The following is a 17345-nucleotide window of genomic DNA, read 5'->3' as shown; positions in this document are numbered from 1 at the left end:
CTACAAGCTACTCACACAAGAGGTCAATAAATGAATGCCTTAAAAAAGTTAGGTTCACTTAGTGAAAGTGTTTTGTGAACCCAATTACTTCATATATTAAGAAGAACTTAATATCAATACGTTTCAAGAACTGTTGTTGTTATTTTAACTGTAATGTTTTCAAGTAGCTTGCTGGTTTTTGAAATCATCTTTGTGAAACTTATAGGCCTGCAGTTATACATTTTATCCTAACTTAATAACCAGTGAAACAATACACTAATACATTTTCAAAGGACATTTTCTTTGACTTTATTTCTCTTTATACCTTTTATATTTTTCCATCTTAGAAACATCTCTAAACTGCAGTCAGTCACAAGAAACATAATAATGCATTTATGCACACAAAGATTATTGTAATCCAATGTTGGGTGGATCTCCAACTGGTTGAAAATGCAGCAGTCAGAGTGCTTACACTCTTTAAAATAAAGGTGCTTAAAAGGTTCTCCACAGCGACGCCACAAATTAGAAGAACCATTCTTTCGAAGGTTCTTTAGGTAGACGACGGGTACGTAGGCAGATTGATATATAAACTGAGATGCTGAGAATAGGTAGATAGAAGGTTAGTTTGTTAGACGGATAAATGAATAGGAGTAAATGAGTTATTATGTTGATAGATGACTGCAGACTGACTGACAAGTGGAATATAATATCTGTATAAATTATGTCTTAATTTAATTAATATATCAATAATATATTGTTAATTTGCTCAGATAATATATACAGTATATAATGGGATATAGAGTTATGTTGATTTGAGGAAGCAAGTACTTTTACTGGTTTTAATGCCATCTAATATAATATATTAGTAAACTAAACAGCAAAACCATTGTGAACGTGTAATGTCAACATGACCCATTCATTAACCATAAAGTCTGAGATATTGTCATTTAGAACATAAACTATTCTGATAGTGACAATAGCGGTTCAAAACATTTTATTTATAACAATCAGCCAGACATGATGACCAGTGTTGGGTGTGAGTTAAGTAATTAGTTACTGTAATTTAATTACTTCACCTTTAAAAAGCAAAGTAAGGGATTACTTTTATTTTCCCCATAATTGAATGTTACTTCAGAGGTAATGGAATTGACATTGAAATTCAAAGTCTAATTTTAAAATGCACATACAAATGTAACTTTCTCACATTTGTAATTCTTAAGTCACTTAATAAGAGTACTTCATGTAGCTTTATATTATTTACTTTTTTAATGAATTAAGAGTCGTTTCGTGTCTAACCTCGAATCACTTAACTAGTCAAGGTCGACAATAATATATAGAGAGTAATAAGTAATGTAATACTTTTTGGAGAGAGTCAATTGTACAGTAATCTAATTACACTATTGAATATGTAATTAGAAACTACTTTTTTAGAGTAACTTAACAAACACTGGTGAGGACTATTGTGCATTATTGAGATTTCCCATCCAATCCTCATTTCAATTAACAAAGTGAAATCCTATCCAAAATAAGGATATGACCGCATACAAGATTATTGGACCAGCATTTTTTTATTTAATAACTTCTTTTTTCCAAACATGTACACAGAAATTCCAATGATACAGTATATATTTAAATATATACATACACGTCGGTGTACATAATATCCTCTAAAAAGTCAAGGGCATTGGCTGCTGTGCGCTTAAGAGAGGAAGGTAGATTTCTGCGGTTTTATTTAGTTCACACAGAATGTACAGGAGCTGCTAGACAAACATATAGTGGTCGCCTACAAAATGAAGAAAACCAAACAACTACTGAGCTTTACAATACTGCACCTTCCCCATGCTGAAAGAGAAAGAGCCGAAAAAGTATGTGGTCAGCTACTGAGTCATACAGTCCCTAAAGTTTGTACATTTGTTGTGGGCCACATAAAAAACAGATGCATAAGATGGCGTTATTGGTGTTTTTTTAATGAAATCTGGCTTTTAACATAAGAAAAATGGCCTTTTCATGTTTTTGAAACATAGTTCACAGCTACAGTACCACACTGTCCGACCTCCCAAAACTGGACATAAGAGTATTCATTCTGCATTTGTACACAGGTGCCTTAATTAAAAAAAATAAAGGCTTTATGTAGATCTCCCATGTCTCAAGTTCTGGTCTAACACTATTACTTTGTGATGCATCGTGTTCCTGCTCATTCTTTGGTACAAGCTCCTGCTTAAAGGCATTGTTCACCCCAAAATGAAAACTTTGTCATCATTTACTCTCCTTCGAGTTGTTCCAAATCTGCATGCATTTGTTTGTTATGATGAACACAGAGACAGATATTTGGATGAACACTCCAAATTTAGCAGTCCCATGGTAGGGAAAAATCTGTTGAACACAAAGGAAGATATTTTGAAGAATGTTGGAGAGCAAACGGTTCCAGGGCACAACTGACTCCCTTTGTAATTTTCCTACTACGGGAGTCAATGGGGTGCAAAATCTGTCTGGTTATAAGCGTTCTTTCAAATATCTATCAGAGCAAATACATGTATACAGATTTGGAACAACTCTAAGATGAATAAATGACGACAGGATTTTCATTTTTGGGTTAAGTATCCCTTTAAGATAGTTAAACATCTAATTGTGATATTTCAAAACCAAGCAGCTCAATATCAATGAACACATTAATGATGGGCGGGGGGGCTTGTTTAACGCAACAATGATCTTTTTATGTCAAGGCGTCACCAATTTTTGATTTCTACCCAAAACAACAGCTGAAAGCACAGGCATAATGAACACTGTAAAATTGTATGTGTGTGTACACTAGGAATAAACAGTTTGTTCAAAACATAAGAAGAAGAATGTGACAGTGGATCTGGAGGAACGGGTGTGGACTTGAGACCGGAGCAGCTTATGTGGGATAAAATGAGCACCAAAGGCTTCATCATCCTACATCATCCCCATCTGCATGAGAGAGTTGGCATATGCCATCGGCTTGACATTTGGATGAGGCTGAGGAGAGAAAGAGATTTATTTATTACAATAATATATATGTACTGTAGCCAAAAAACACTGAAAAACAAAGGATACCAATAAGTTTGCAATAAATATTGACTGTTTCATTGGGCGCGTGCTCCTGACCCCCATTTAACTTCCGGGTTTGTGTTTGGCTTGTGTCTAATAATATAACTATTTATATTTGAGTTATGTTAATATTAATTCATATTTTTGTTTTACTGTATACTATTTGTATTAAATAAATGATTTGTTGAATTTTGATTTTTTATTAAATGGTATTGTAGTTTGGTCGCATTTAAAGAAAGCCTATGTTACATTGACATCTAGTGGTTGAGCTTGATATCGCAGTCTCTCGGTTTCTTTTGATTATTATCAGAAATAATCTACAGACACTGTATTGTTTGTTAATGTGTACCGGAAGTTCAGGTGGGGGTCACAAAATGGTTGTTCATGTAGTTAAGATGAAACCGTCTTTAAGATATGCAATAAGTTAAAAAAATGGCTGAACATATAAAAAAAAGAAACACTGTACACTCCTAAAAAAATCATATAATAACTGGCAGATTAAACAGCCTGCCCAATATATTCAGTAAAAATGTAGTTCGACCAAAAAAAGCAATTTACCACAAATCGACATGCAGTTTATACAAAACAGCAGAGAAATACAGTTTAGAAACTTTTTATCAATAAAATATGAACTCTACTGACCACAGCAGTAAACTGATGAAACTCTGGCTTAAGGTCTGATCCCCTGAGGTGAATGTAAGCTCCTTTATTAGCCATCTGATCACTAAGGACACAAACGAAGCACATAGAAAGCAATCGGTCAGTATGTTTGTTTGTTTTCTTAACACCATGCCAGCTTCCATGGCGAGATGAATTTGGTCAACATTGTTTATTTTTCTAAAAACAGTTAAACTGTATTTGATGTAAGGCTATTAAAAACCTCTTCAAATGAGTGAACTGTATAAAAACACAGTGAATGTCTTAATACACAGTGAACACTTACCAAAATATAATGTTAAAAGTACCAAGTAATCATGCAAGCTGAGCAGTACGTACATTATAAATATAAGATTTCCCACAAGCAGGTAATTATAATAAGTCATTATTATACAGTATTAGTGTCACATACACACCGATTACAAGGAGCAAAAATATTTAACTACATCAATTCAAGTCATTCTTTTCTAAAAATGGAAGGACTAGGAAAGAAACGGTTTAATACATTCATTGATCAATGCTTTACATCCTTACTACTTTAGGACATTTTTTGTCAAGTTCGGTAATAAACTTAATAAAGTATAAAGGTGCATGACGTAAATGTAAACTTAATGTCATTAATTATGATGTTCAATGTGACTAAAGTACATGTTTTGGATCAACATGGTTCAATATTTTTGTTATTGTCATGACGTTAACTTTGTATATGTGTACATGTTACGATGCAAAAAGAGTTAAGTACCAGTAGTTTGGCGCGGAGAACACGGTGATGCACTTCCCTGAGTGAGTGACCTCATAACCCTCTCCTTTCACCTCATGACTGCGAATTATGATCTCCAGTTTATTTTGTTCCAAGAAGCGCTCGGTGACATCAGGCCCAAACTGACAGCTCACGCCCCGCTTACTGATAGATCGCCCGTTCTGGAATAACATGCAACAATGCATAGATGGAGGAGTGCTATAAACTCAGTAATGTACTCTTGTAAGCAAATGTTTGTAAACTCTGCACAGATGAATCATAAAAAAGTCACGATTAGTGACACGACCATCACAATCTGACTTTAAAAAACACTTTATGGGCCATCGACGCCATGAGATACAACTCAACGTCTCTGGGTTTACAGGAGGTGGAGAACAGGAAACTGACCTGCGGCTGAGGATCCGACCACAGGAGGTCGCACATTGGACCTGTGCAACAAAGATTACATATGCGATTGAACAAAATGTAAACATTCTGTGCATCAGTTGTAACCAATATCGGTACGTTTTTACAAAATGATATATGAATGGTCACCACAAAGCAATTTATAGTCTTCTAACACAAAACACTTCTTACCCGAATCCGGGGGCTGCCTGTTTCTGTCGATCTTTCTGATGTCATCTAAAGTCACGCCATCTTCGCTAAACAGTCCTCCGTGCATGACCTGAAACAGATGTCAGAACTTCAGAGCTTCATTGACAGCAGAACGACTGTTGTGAATGTTACGTCCGTGCGTCTCACCAGGACTTTGCTGTTGATGCATTGAGCGAGCGGAAGCCACTGGAAGACCTCACTGAAGAGCTGGAACATCTGAGCGGTATACTTCGCTTTGACCTCACCCTCGAACCCATACATCTGATTCATGTTATCCGTCTCGTGGTTACCTAAAAAACACAGTGCGGGTTAAATGACGAAACCGGAGCGTTTTCGCGAAACATTGGCGTTTTCTTCTCACCTCTAAGAAGGTAAAAGTGGTCTGGATGAAGCAGTTTGAAGCCAAAGAGTGTGAGAATGACCTCTAAAGAGAAAGAGCCGCGGTCCACGAAGTCACCGTTGAACAGCTAAACCCTTGAGTCAAGGCTTATTCACAAGATCTCAGTGGACTGTGTTCAATTCAAAAGTAGTTGAACTGTTCGCTAGCTAAACCATCCCTGTTGAAACCAACAGCATATGCTGGGTTAGGTGTGTTTTGATGCTGGTTTGACCAGCTTAAACCAATTTAAGACCAGCACATGATCAGCTTAAACCTGCACAAACCAGCATCACAACATAACAAATCACCATAAGCTGTTTTTTTTCAACAGGGCTGAATGCAATGAAACCAGGAACAAGTATATAGAGTTAGGGTGCGTTCACATATGCCATGTTTGGTTCGATTAAAACAAACTCTGGTGCGTTTGCTCTGTTTAGTGCGGTTTATTTGTGTAAGTGTGAACGCTGCCACCGGACTCATTGTGCGCACCAAACAAGTGAAACGAGACCACTGAAACGAATCAAAAACAGAAAGTGATAACAATAGACAACCCGTAAATCAAGTGGTTTGGTTATATAAATGGAGTGTTTATTAGATCGGTGCATGCTGATGTAATGGAGGAATTCCTGGTGCCGTTTTAACTGCTAGCGAGTTAGCGTCTTGCTAAAAATACCCTCATATGTGCAGGCATATACTGGGCATATATGACCCAGCACAGGGCATTGTTTGTAGTGACTTTACACGAAAGCTGTTAGGTTCGCTGTTAAAATGCCAGTGTGAACACCGAGCGACTCAGGAATAAGTCTGGACCAAAATAACCTAACTACAAATATGAACGCACCCTAAATTTGATAATAAACATGATTATTACACAATAAGGCAGTGAGTAAAAGGATACATAAGGATTAGTTGGAGACGGCAAACCATTCAAGTCAAAGATATTTAAAAGATCATAGTACTGGCCATGTGTGTCCCCACAAATAGTTATTTTCTCTGTCTAAAAACAAAAGACACGTTTTCATAAAAACACAAACGAACCTGAACCGAGACGTCTTTAAAAAAAAGAACTTGTTTCATTCTCTTACCTCTTCTAATGTTATTTCAACAAGACTAGGAAGTTTGGATAAAAGCTCTTTCACTTGAACCAGAATCTGAAACACAAAAACGTCTGCTCAGAATATAACGGTCTAAAATAATTATTGTGACTGTGTATTTGAGAAGAACTCACCTGGTAAGCACACTTTCTGTGCAGTTTCTTCTGGTCTTTGAACCAGGCCATCAATTCTTTCATGAACTCCAGCGTAACCTTTCCATCCTCAAGTTTAGGTCCAGTATAGTCGTCCTCGATCGCTGGAAAAAAGAAGCCCCCCATCAAAAACCATACGAGCTTCTGACCTTAAAGGGATACTTCACCCAAAATCAGAATTTTCATTTTTGGGCAAAGTATCCCTTTAAACTACAATAGTTCGAATAAAATTACAATAAAAATGATAAAGATAATCAAACTAAAATATGAATTATTCTTTTGTTTTTGTTATTTCTTATTGTTACAATAAATTTGGACCGCTTATTGAATTACAAAACTCTAGGCGATTTATATATTTAAATAACACTGTTCTTAGCATCCAATAATCCTTAAAAACTTTTATTTCTGTAGCTCCCGATAAACTGTCTCTATCAAATCATTAAATGTCCTACTGTCCCTAATTTTTTAATTAGTAGTATTTTAAGTAGGACAGCTCATAACAACTATGAATTTCCCACTATGATGATGAAATCTCACTTAGCATACAAGACAAAATATGAAACGTACTCATGCTCTCGATGTCTAAGGAGTCGACTACAGAGCGTTTGAGTTCGTCGCCAGCGATGGCCCGTTCAAAGGCCTTCCGTTTGACGATCTTATTACATTCCTGGTACTTCATCTTGGCATCTTTGTCATGGGGCCGCACTCGCACTACCTGTTAGTGTAAAAAACAGGGCAAAATTCAGAACAGACAAGACCCGTTATACGCGAGAATGTGCCAACTGCAGGGCTGTAGAGTAAAGAAACATTGAATCATTTAAAATGATTACATGACATCAATGCAACAGTTCTATTGTGGTTAACAATCACAGACAGACATTCATTGTGCCTGTTAACAGTTAAAGAAACACTTCACCCAAAAATGAAAATTCTGTCATCGTTTACTCAAATTCGAATTTTCCAAATTATGTATACATTTGTTCAGATGAACACACAGATTTTGACCCCCATTGACTCCCATAGTAGGAAAAGTTCGTTTTTTCAAAAGAAAACATTTTGAAGTATGTAGGACAGCAAACAGGTCTGGGGCACCATTCACTACCATTGTGTTTTCTCCTACTATGGGAGTCAATAGGGGTCAAGATCTGTCTGGTTATAAGCATTCTTCCAAATATCTTTCTCTGTGCTCATTAGAACAAAGAAATTTATACCGATTTGAAACAACTCCGAGGTGAGTAAATGATGACAGAATTTTCATTTTTGGGTGAATCCCTTTAATCCTTTTGCAGACACTTTCATCCACAGGCGACCGTTCATTATCAAAACACAAGCACACGCGAATTAAGTTAAGTGGCGGTCTTTAATTTCCTGAAACGCAAAATGAAATTACAAGCTTTGAACACGTTACAATACGCGTAAAGCCAATAAACAGAAGTTATTTACAGTTATGTAATATGTTTTTAAAGGAGTAGTTCACTTTAAAATGAAAATGTCTTGATAATTTTAAGCCCTCCGTTTAAGTGCATTCTATGGATAAGAACACAAACGTTCACCTCTTTTGTAAGTTGCTTTGGATAAAAGGGTATGCTAAATGACTAAATGTAACACAGGAAAGCCACGTCTCATTTTATGTTCGACATAAGAAATAAACACACAGACATGTGGTTGAGTGAATTGTCAATTATCATGGCGTTTTAATTATAAACTGAACTACTCCTTGTGTCAAATTCTTTTAGAAACTAAAACATTTTCATTGCAATTCATTTGTGTAATGCAAGACTAATTTGGCGGTGGAACTAAGCTCAGCTGTATTAAAATGTTCAGAGGTCCACAAAGAACAACACATTGCGAAAGAAAGAGGCTGGAGAACTTTTTTCATTTCGGTTTCAAAATGTAGGCACTCATTACCCATCTCAGGCATTTGTTTAAACTTGTCTAGATATCTCATAAGTGTGTACAACAAAGACAGGGTGTTGCCTTATGCCTCTCAGCTATATAAATACTCCCCGCTATAAAATAGCGTCTCAATGACTCATACGGTACAGAGATGACATTCTACTTGATTTAACGCGAAACATGGTCAAAACAACTACATCATTACATTTCGATTTCTAAATGACATTACAAAGTTGAAAGCCAAAACCTTCAATTGTTGTCTTGCGAAATTACGGTCACGACAATAAAGCAAATGCCCCGCCTTACCGTCTCGTAATCCTTGAGCGCGGCCTTGAACTTGCCGAGGGCCATGTTGGAGGTGGCGCGCCGATAGTAGCCCTTGATATAATTCTTGTCCAGCTCCAAGGCTCGAGTGGCATCTGCCAGTGCGTAGCCATAGCACTCGGTGCGCAGGTAGGCCAGACTCCTGTTACTGCAGTAGACGGCATTGGTGGGGTTCAACTCCAGTGCTTCTGAGTAATACTTGATTGCGTTCTCATAGTCCTTATCTTAAATAAAATGCCATGAAGAGCCATTAATGTCCTGAATGAGGCCGTCTAAACAATATGAAGTTACTGATGAAGTCTAAATAGACTCAATGAACTAGTCCATTTTCTCTTAAACTTATATTAAAATCGGGAAGTGTGACCCATTTCAATAAGTCCCCCCATATTACAGCCCAACAGTTGTATTTATCTATCTACATATTCACACTAAAAGTTAAAACACCTTTTGATTTAATGGGGACTTAAATAAGAGTTAAATGGGACTTTGTTCTGATGAACACAGAAAAAGATATTTGAAAGAATGCTTATAACAAGACAGACAGATTTTGCCCCCCATTGACTCCCATAGCAGGAAAAATGACAATGCTAGTCAAAAGTGCCCCAGAACTGATTTATTGTCCTACTTTCTTTAAAATATCTTCTTTTGTGTTCAGTCATTTTTCATACTACGGGAGTCATCAAGATCTGTTTGGTTATAAGCATCCTTCCAAATATCTTTCTCTGTATAAGCACACGTATACACTCATTGGCCCCTAGTATAAACTGTCATAGATATTGGATCATTTGAAGACCTCCACATGTAAATAAATAAAGGAATGAATATCAAATTATTAAAATAAATGGTGTCAATAAAACATTTTAAAAACGAAAAGAGATAAAGGAGGAAATTAAACATTGATAAAATACAAAATGTAAATATATAAATCAAGTGCATTTAAAGAATGAATACAGAAATGTAAAAACACTAACTTAACTGCAGTAAACTATAACAATTATACAGTGAATAAAAAGTCAATTGTATGTATATAGCCCTTATTTCATTAGGTTTGCACTAGCGTTTAAGAAACATCACCAAATGCAATTATAACATTTGAATATCATGTATAAGATGAACATAAAGGACATTATTGTATAGTGTTATCATGTAACGTTAATAAATCAAATGAGCAGTTTGGACAGAACGCACATCTCTACACGTGAGTGACAGTATGGTTCACCTATAAGCTAACGTTAGCACACTCGTCAAACGAGTTCCCGGGAATATGAGCGCCAAGATCTGCTACACGAGAAAGTTTTCGCTCGTTTTTACAACCGTGACATAGAATCGGCTTTTACACCATCGAGGTTCCTACTATCAAGTCTTAGCAAGATTTAGTAAAAGCGTCAAATTAACTATTACCAGATCTGTTCTCTAGATCAATCAAATCCGATCACACGCACAGCGATAAACGTGATTTCCTAATGTCAAGTCCGTCCAATGAGTATTACATGCGTGCGATTCATCATGTGTTCCGCTCATTCAGGCACATCTTACACTCGTCAGCACTCCATACAACTCCAAACTCATTCAGCACAGCCCCACCTCGTACATATGAAGCCGATCTATTATTCGCGGTAGGTACGGGTGCTATTTGTACCTTTAAAGTAGTTATTCGCCGTCTCCTTGAGTTTCTCTGCACTGGCACTCCGCTCCTCTTCCGCCATCTTCTCGCTGCCGTATTCCATCACTCTGCCGTGTGCACGCGCATCACTGTCGAAAAATCTGCCCGACGGTCGTAAAGCGGTGATGGCAAAACCCCTCTAGAACAGTCTCTAGAGCCGCACAGAGCACGTGCTTTAACACCGTGTATGATCAAATAAATCGTGTTTTAACAATTCAGGCACGGCTTTGTAAATGTGTCTATTTATCGTAACATCGATTGCGATAAATTAGAAATGACGCTGTAGTTTTCCTTTTTAAATAAATATTTCTACAAAGTTTTTTTTTATTAACGAACGTCTCATTATATAACTTCAAAAATATGAGCTATACACAATACTTAAATTAAAGTCTTCAAGGGTCAGGATGCGTCAGAAAGTACTTCGTTTTGTTGAAATGTATAGAATTGTATTGAAAGTGACGCAGCTTACAGAAAGGGTATTTTGAATAAAGTTTCGTCGTAAATAATTTTTAGACATCGTAATTATTGAGCTGACGTAACCCTAATTTAAATACAATGTTGTCGATGTAATAATTAAATTACTTTTTTCGTCCGTAATGTCAAGTGCAATGTTACAGTATGGCCTGTAGAGGGAGTGCCAGCTCTACTTCACAGCTTAGGCTACTTTAAAACATCAAACTTACAGCCTATGGGTAATTTGATATATAATATGGTTGCGTTTATTTACTTGGACATAAAGTGACTAAGTCTTATAATAATAAATAAAACAGGTTAAATAAATTGCTGTTGAAGGGCAAATGAAAGGTGTTTAACCCCTTTTTATATTCGGGGATTGTAAAAGTGGCTTACGGAGCGGTCATCCACAGACTGATGATGCTGAATGGAACATCTCTCTTTCCTGAAAATACTCATGTCACATATCCCATCGTTCCTGGACGTAAATTATAGTGGGTTTCAGCATCAAATATGATGGTCGGTGATGTGTGAAGCACTTTACACTCATCTCTGAGAGAGACATGAGAAGTTGTTTCCCAGCCACGTCTGGCTGACTCACAGAGGACACCCCACTGTGATGAAACGGGGCGCGAGATGAATCAGCAGCCCTATGAAACAGCTCCAGGAGGAGCGAGGTACAAGTGCGTGTGAACTTTCACTCCCCTGTGTTTCGGGCATGAATCCGTCTGCATGCCGACCTCCAATTTTCTACTTTCGCTTCCATATGTGCGTGGGTCAGTTCTTGTTACGCAGAACTCTGTAACGTGTCATAAATTCTTCCTGATAATAAGGAAGCACTCATATATTAGGGTGCAGCATTCTTTGATTATTTACACAATGGTTGTGTGCCAGGTAAAAGTTGGTGGTACAAAACATTTCGTGCACAATAGGTCATTGGGGTACAATAATGTCCCCAAAAAAGGTACAACATTTTGTTGTGTTTGTATACAAGTAAAGGTATAAAAAAGAACCTAAGGGTACCAACCCAGTGGCAAAAAGGTTTTTTTCTAAAAGTATGCCCGACTCCAACAGTGGGTAGTGTGGGGCATCTTGCTGGAAGCGCATCAACAGCTCGCACAAAGTCTCAGATTGTCCACTCACGTCCAGGGACGGACTGGCCATCTGGTGTACCGGGGGTTTTCCTGATGGGGCCAGACCGGACGCGTTGGCCACTCAGACGGGCGTATTATAAATGCAAATGCATGCAAATGCAAAAGATACATCGACAGACACATTCATGCGGAACCCCCCTGTCTACAGAAATTTAGGGGGGCCGATGTGTCAAAAAAATGTCAAGGCCAATTTTTTTCCCCAGTCCAGCCCTGCCCACGCCCCAACTGCTTGGCTGTGAACACCGGCTACAGGGCTACATGTGCCAGGCACTGCAATATTCCACCTCTGAGTGGCGTGAGACAAACAAATGTCTAAAAAGTGTAAAGAAATTGCCGCAAATGGGCTGTTATAATTGTGTAGTGTGGGTGTTTGTGCATGCCACAGAACCATCAAAAAAGAGGGGGGGCTGTGGGGAATACCAGCACAAGTTTCGTTCCGTCTTAATCCAGTATGTTTAGAAGACGGGTAGAGCATTAAAGGAACGGCAAGTCTGAGGTAAAACAGAAGACCAGACATGAGTGGGAGAACACAAGTGGGTGGATCACAGACGGGGGAATAAAAAACAGTGGGAGAAACAGAGCAGCATCCTCATGGGTGTAATGATGCCCGGTATGAGGATTATAAAGTCCTGAGAAAGTTTAAACAAACTCATGGAGAGAATTTCAGATGCGCGGCTACTGAGAAAAGGAATGATGGAAAGACACACAAAAACACACACACAGACACAGAGAGAGAGAGAGAGAGAGAGAGAGAGAGAGAGAGAGATGGAAAACTAAATGCCATACATTCCAAAACATGAACAACAGCAGTGGTAGTTATTAGAGAGTACACAAAACAATTAACACAACTTAATCACATTTAAAAGAAGGCTTAAAGGAATAGGACACACAACAACAATGCTGTCATTATTAATGCTCTTACATTAGACACATTGTTAACCCTTAATGTACAGTAGACCTATGTGTTAAAAGTCGAATGGATAGTACAGTAAATTACAGCAATCTCAATCACCTGTGTGATGCGCGACTGTCTTAGTCTCCCAGTACAGTCTGTTCTAACATATGTCTCAAAATATCGTGTCCATTTCTTCAAACATTAGAGTTTCTTCGCCGTATTATTGATGGCTTCTTTATTGCTGTTAGGAATGTCACAATTTCGACAAGAACTGTGATTACTGTTATTAATACTATTTATTACACAGCTCATTGAAATTCTTGATTCTGATTGGCCAGTTGCGACAGTTGCTGGTTCGTTATTTCCAGTTATTACACGACTCGTTAGAATGCTTGATTCTGATTGGACAGTAGCGACATTTGCAGGTTCGTTATTTCCAGTTATTACACGACTCGTTAGAATGCTTGATTCTGATTGGACAGTAGCGACATTTGCAGGTTCGATATTCCCAGTTATTAAATGTCTAATTTGAATGCTCGATTCTGATTGGCCAGTCGCGACAGTTGCTGGTTCGTTATTTCCAGTTATTAAATGTCTCATTTGAACGCTCATTCTGATTGGCCAGTCACGATATTCCAAGGGCTGTTATTTTCAAATAACAACCGCTCAAAGGGGCAGTTTAAAATTACTCAAAAAATGTATTATAAATGTATCTTTTAATAACATATATGACATTATATTTACAAATGCATCGGGTCCTGATCACACTATCGGGGCTTCTTTCTGAGATAGACTGGTTGCCTGTACATTATCTCTTGCTTAATAACAACCTCTCAAAACTAATAACACACGGTAACCCGGATGCAGAAAATAATTTTGCCAGGTTATGGACAAATTAAATATCTTTTAAAACATATATGACATTTACAAATGATTAAACCAAATAGCCTGTACATGACGTTTGAACATCGAAAGTAAACACAGCTGTTATTGTGAAATAAGCCCCTTTAGTGTGATTCAAGAACACAGTAATGTTTGTTTATATTGTTAAGATGAAACCGTCTGTCCCCCTCACTATCACAGATCACCGGCGCACTACATTTCCCATGATTCCTCACGGAAATCCACCTGCACTCACTTTCTAAAGATCCTGCCATCACTCTCCCTTGTCAATCTACTAAAGCTTGTACCTCACACCAACAAATGGCATGTTCTCGTAGTAAGACGTGTTCTGGTCGTGTACATACATGTGTTCCCTGTCTCCAGCTCCAACCTTGCATTTCACATTGACTTGCTGTTCTCCCTGGCAATAGTTGCTTGTCATTCGGCATCGACTTTTCTCATATTTTGATTTCAAGTGTTGATATCAAAGTTTTGTACGTGATTCTTTATTTTTTTTCATAAAGTGATTTTTAGTTGCATTAAATCAATTTGTCAATTTGACTATAGGTAACAGAATCATGAGGCTTAAGGGCATTCTCATTGCAAGTTATACCGCTCCATAGACCTGTCATCATGTTATTCTTACCTGTTATTATTTCCGTCTACCTGCTGCTGTCATTAAAAGAACTATAATGCCATTCTTTGTGTCTGGGTCCGCATTAACAGATCGTAATGAAAATCGTAGCTTGTGTTTAGCTGCTGGAAAGGAAGTAATATACATCTGGAATGGCACGATGGAGAGTACTGTACATTTACGAGAGAATTTCTTTAGGTTTTTCATAAAATGCATTCTCCGAATCTAACATTTCTGAAGGGTCATGGGAGGAATTTATTTAAACAAGATTTTAAATCAAAATTAAAATAAGCAAACAAAATGTTGATTCATGTGAACATCTTGGTTGTGAGAATTTTATTAAACGGAATAATCTTCGGGTAGATTTTAGCTCTAGTTAAGGAAACTCTTAACTCAACTGTTTGTTTACTGGCTTATTTCTACAATTTAAAAGATGTGTGACATTAAAATACAACTTTGCCGAAAGTTGAGTAAAGCAACTTGCCTTATAATTAATAAATGTTCACATCTAATATTTCTGTTTTAGAAAGAAGGATTAATGATAAACAAAAATAACAGTGTTCCTCTTTCTTTCCTTCTCTGTTCGTCCCTCTGGGATTGATTAGGGGCTGAAGGAGGAATGGGGGTTAATCTACAGGAGGTCCACTGGAGGTCTGTCAGGGGCCGTTTATTATAACCACATGTGTTTTTAGAGAGAGCGAGAGGAGTTAACTAAAGAAAGCGAAGATGCAGCAAAATGTAAATGTTACAGGATCCAGATTAACACTTTAGACAATTTATGTTTATTTAGCGTTTGCTAAAGGAATAAAAGTAAATCTTGTAAATCTGTCATTTCGCTAATTATGTATGTCAATAAACTGTATATTACGCATTTACAAGTATGACAGATGCTTTCATCCGAAGCTAGAAGTTTATTCAGGATGTACATTGTTTTAACTTTATGTGTGTTCCCGAACTCACGATCTTAGCACGCCTTTACAAGCTGAGATAAAGAAACATGTATTATTTGCTAAAGGAGCTTGTCCTCCTACGAAAACAGCCCCCTTATTTTTGCAAGCAAATTATTACGATTTATGGGTCCCATGATCTTTGCACTGATCCCAGATTAGCACTCATAATTTGTAAATGCCCCATGCCTCGTATTTAAGTGAAGTGACAAGCGGCCCATATTGGTGCATGTGTTGCCAGATAAGTGGAATCATGTACTCTCAAAAACAATGGGAAGCACATTTTTTTCAGAGGCTATATAGCACCACTTCCATATAAAGTACTGTTAAGCCCCTTTAGGGTTCTTTAGCGATGCTATATATCACCTCGGTTACTCCAAAGAACCTCTGAAGAACCATTGAAGCGCCGAGATATTGTTCTATATTGCACTAAAAGTGGTTCCCCTATATGAATACGAGGCAAGAACCACTTTAAGTGCTATATAGCACCACATCTTGGTTCTTCAGAGCTTCCATGGTATGACTGGGGTGCTACATAGCACCACTTCCATTTGGATAACCTGTTAAGCCACTTTATGGTTCTTCAACAATGCTACATATACCTCCGTCACTCAAAAGAACTAATGAAGAACCACTGAAGAACCAAGATATGGTTCTACATAGTACTAATAGTTGTTTTCCTATATGATTACGAGCCAAGAACCACTTTTAGTCCAATATAGAACCATGTTTTTTAGAGTGTTCTCAATGCTATCTCTTTTGTGTGAAGGATGAGAAATGCTGTTGGTCAATAAATAAACTGCATTTAGGTGGCAATTTATTTGTGACGTTCCCTCATTTAACTGTGGTTGCAGTGATGATCCAGCTAGTTTTATTCTGTTGTTCTGTGGGATTTGTAGCATTGTAGTGGGCAGTGCTTCTACATAAATGCTCTGACAGAAGTTGTTTGCATGTTTAGGAGTGATTACGGAATGGAAATAATGATGTGGTGATGTGGTGGAAAAAGCTACCGAACACATACCTTCTTGAGAACAGAGCTTGTCTTCACTCTGTAGCACATAACCACATGAGAGAGAGAGAGATGGTGTGTTTATATTATCCAATGGCTTGTGTTTACGTTGACCGTGAAGCTGTTTAATACCAAGAACGGACTATTTACCCTCCAGGGGCCAAGTGAAATCCCCTAAAACTCTAAGCCGGCATGTCAATAGAGACTTACACGCATATTACACAACACTGACAGATGACCATCACACTGAGTGATGTCACAATTACTATCAAGAATTGATATGAAAAAAAGCCAAGTGACTCTACAATTAAGAACCAAGAGAACCAATGAGAAGATGTTATCAATGCATGCTTGGTTTCATGTCAATTTGGCAAATATTTAGAAACATATTATGTGCATGGCGTGAGGATGATGGAATAAGGAAAAACGTTCTTTCGCCGAACTAATCTTTTAATGTCCCTCTTAAACTTTAAGTCTACAATTAACAATTTTCCTTCTTAAACAGTTTCCAAGTATGACTATTAAGGGCACCCTGAAGCTCACGCATGGACATTATGTGTGCATTAATGGTGAATGATGTCATTGAAATAAGCCACATCACTGTAAGACTGAGGTCACGGACCTGGGGTCACTTTGATGTTTTGTTTAAAACAGTAATGGGTTTGTAATGTAACAGGCGCACGTGATGTGAGCTTTGTTCAATTAGCAACCCACCGGCACCATGGTCCCATTAAACAGAAAGAAAGCTGCCTAAGTGTATAATTGGTATAAATAAAACAGATGAAGTAAAACACATCGGATACG

At 37.6% G+C, this 17345-nt stretch overlaps 1 protein-coding gene across 1 annotated transcript; it reads right to left on the bottom strand.

The window, feature by feature from the left end:
- Positions 1 to 1528: 1528 nt before the first annotated feature.
- Positions 1529 to 10628, bottom strand: ppp5c (protein phosphatase 5, catalytic subunit). Its single transcript, XM_056757715.1, has 13 exons — positions 10544 to 10628; positions 8887 to 9128; positions 7252 to 7399; positions 6667 to 6788; positions 6524 to 6589; positions 6337 to 6435; positions 5421 to 5526; positions 5207 to 5349; positions 5042 to 5129; positions 4853 to 4893; positions 4448 to 4626; positions 3691 to 3772; positions 1529 to 2976 (listed from the first exon to the last, which is right to left on the bottom strand). The coding sequence occupies exons 1-13, from the start codon at positions 10608 to 10610 to the stop codon at positions 2914 to 2916; spliced, it is 1446 nt and encodes a 481-aa protein (XP_056613693.1). The 5' UTR covers positions 10611 to 10628; the 3' UTR covers positions 1529 to 2913.
- Between the last annotated feature and the right edge of the window lie 6717 nt (positions 10629 to 17345).

The sequence above is a fragment of the Triplophysa dalaica genome, chromosome 9 (genome assembly GCF_015846415.1).
Source record: "Triplophysa dalaica isolate WHDGS20190420 chromosome 9, ASM1584641v1, whole genome shotgun sequence".
Taxonomy (NCBI): domain Eukaryota; kingdom Metazoa; phylum Chordata; class Actinopteri; order Cypriniformes; family Nemacheilidae; genus Triplophysa; species Triplophysa dalaica.
The sequence above is the reverse complement of the archived record's forward strand: the minus strand, read 5'-3'. Positions and strand labels throughout refer to the sequence as shown.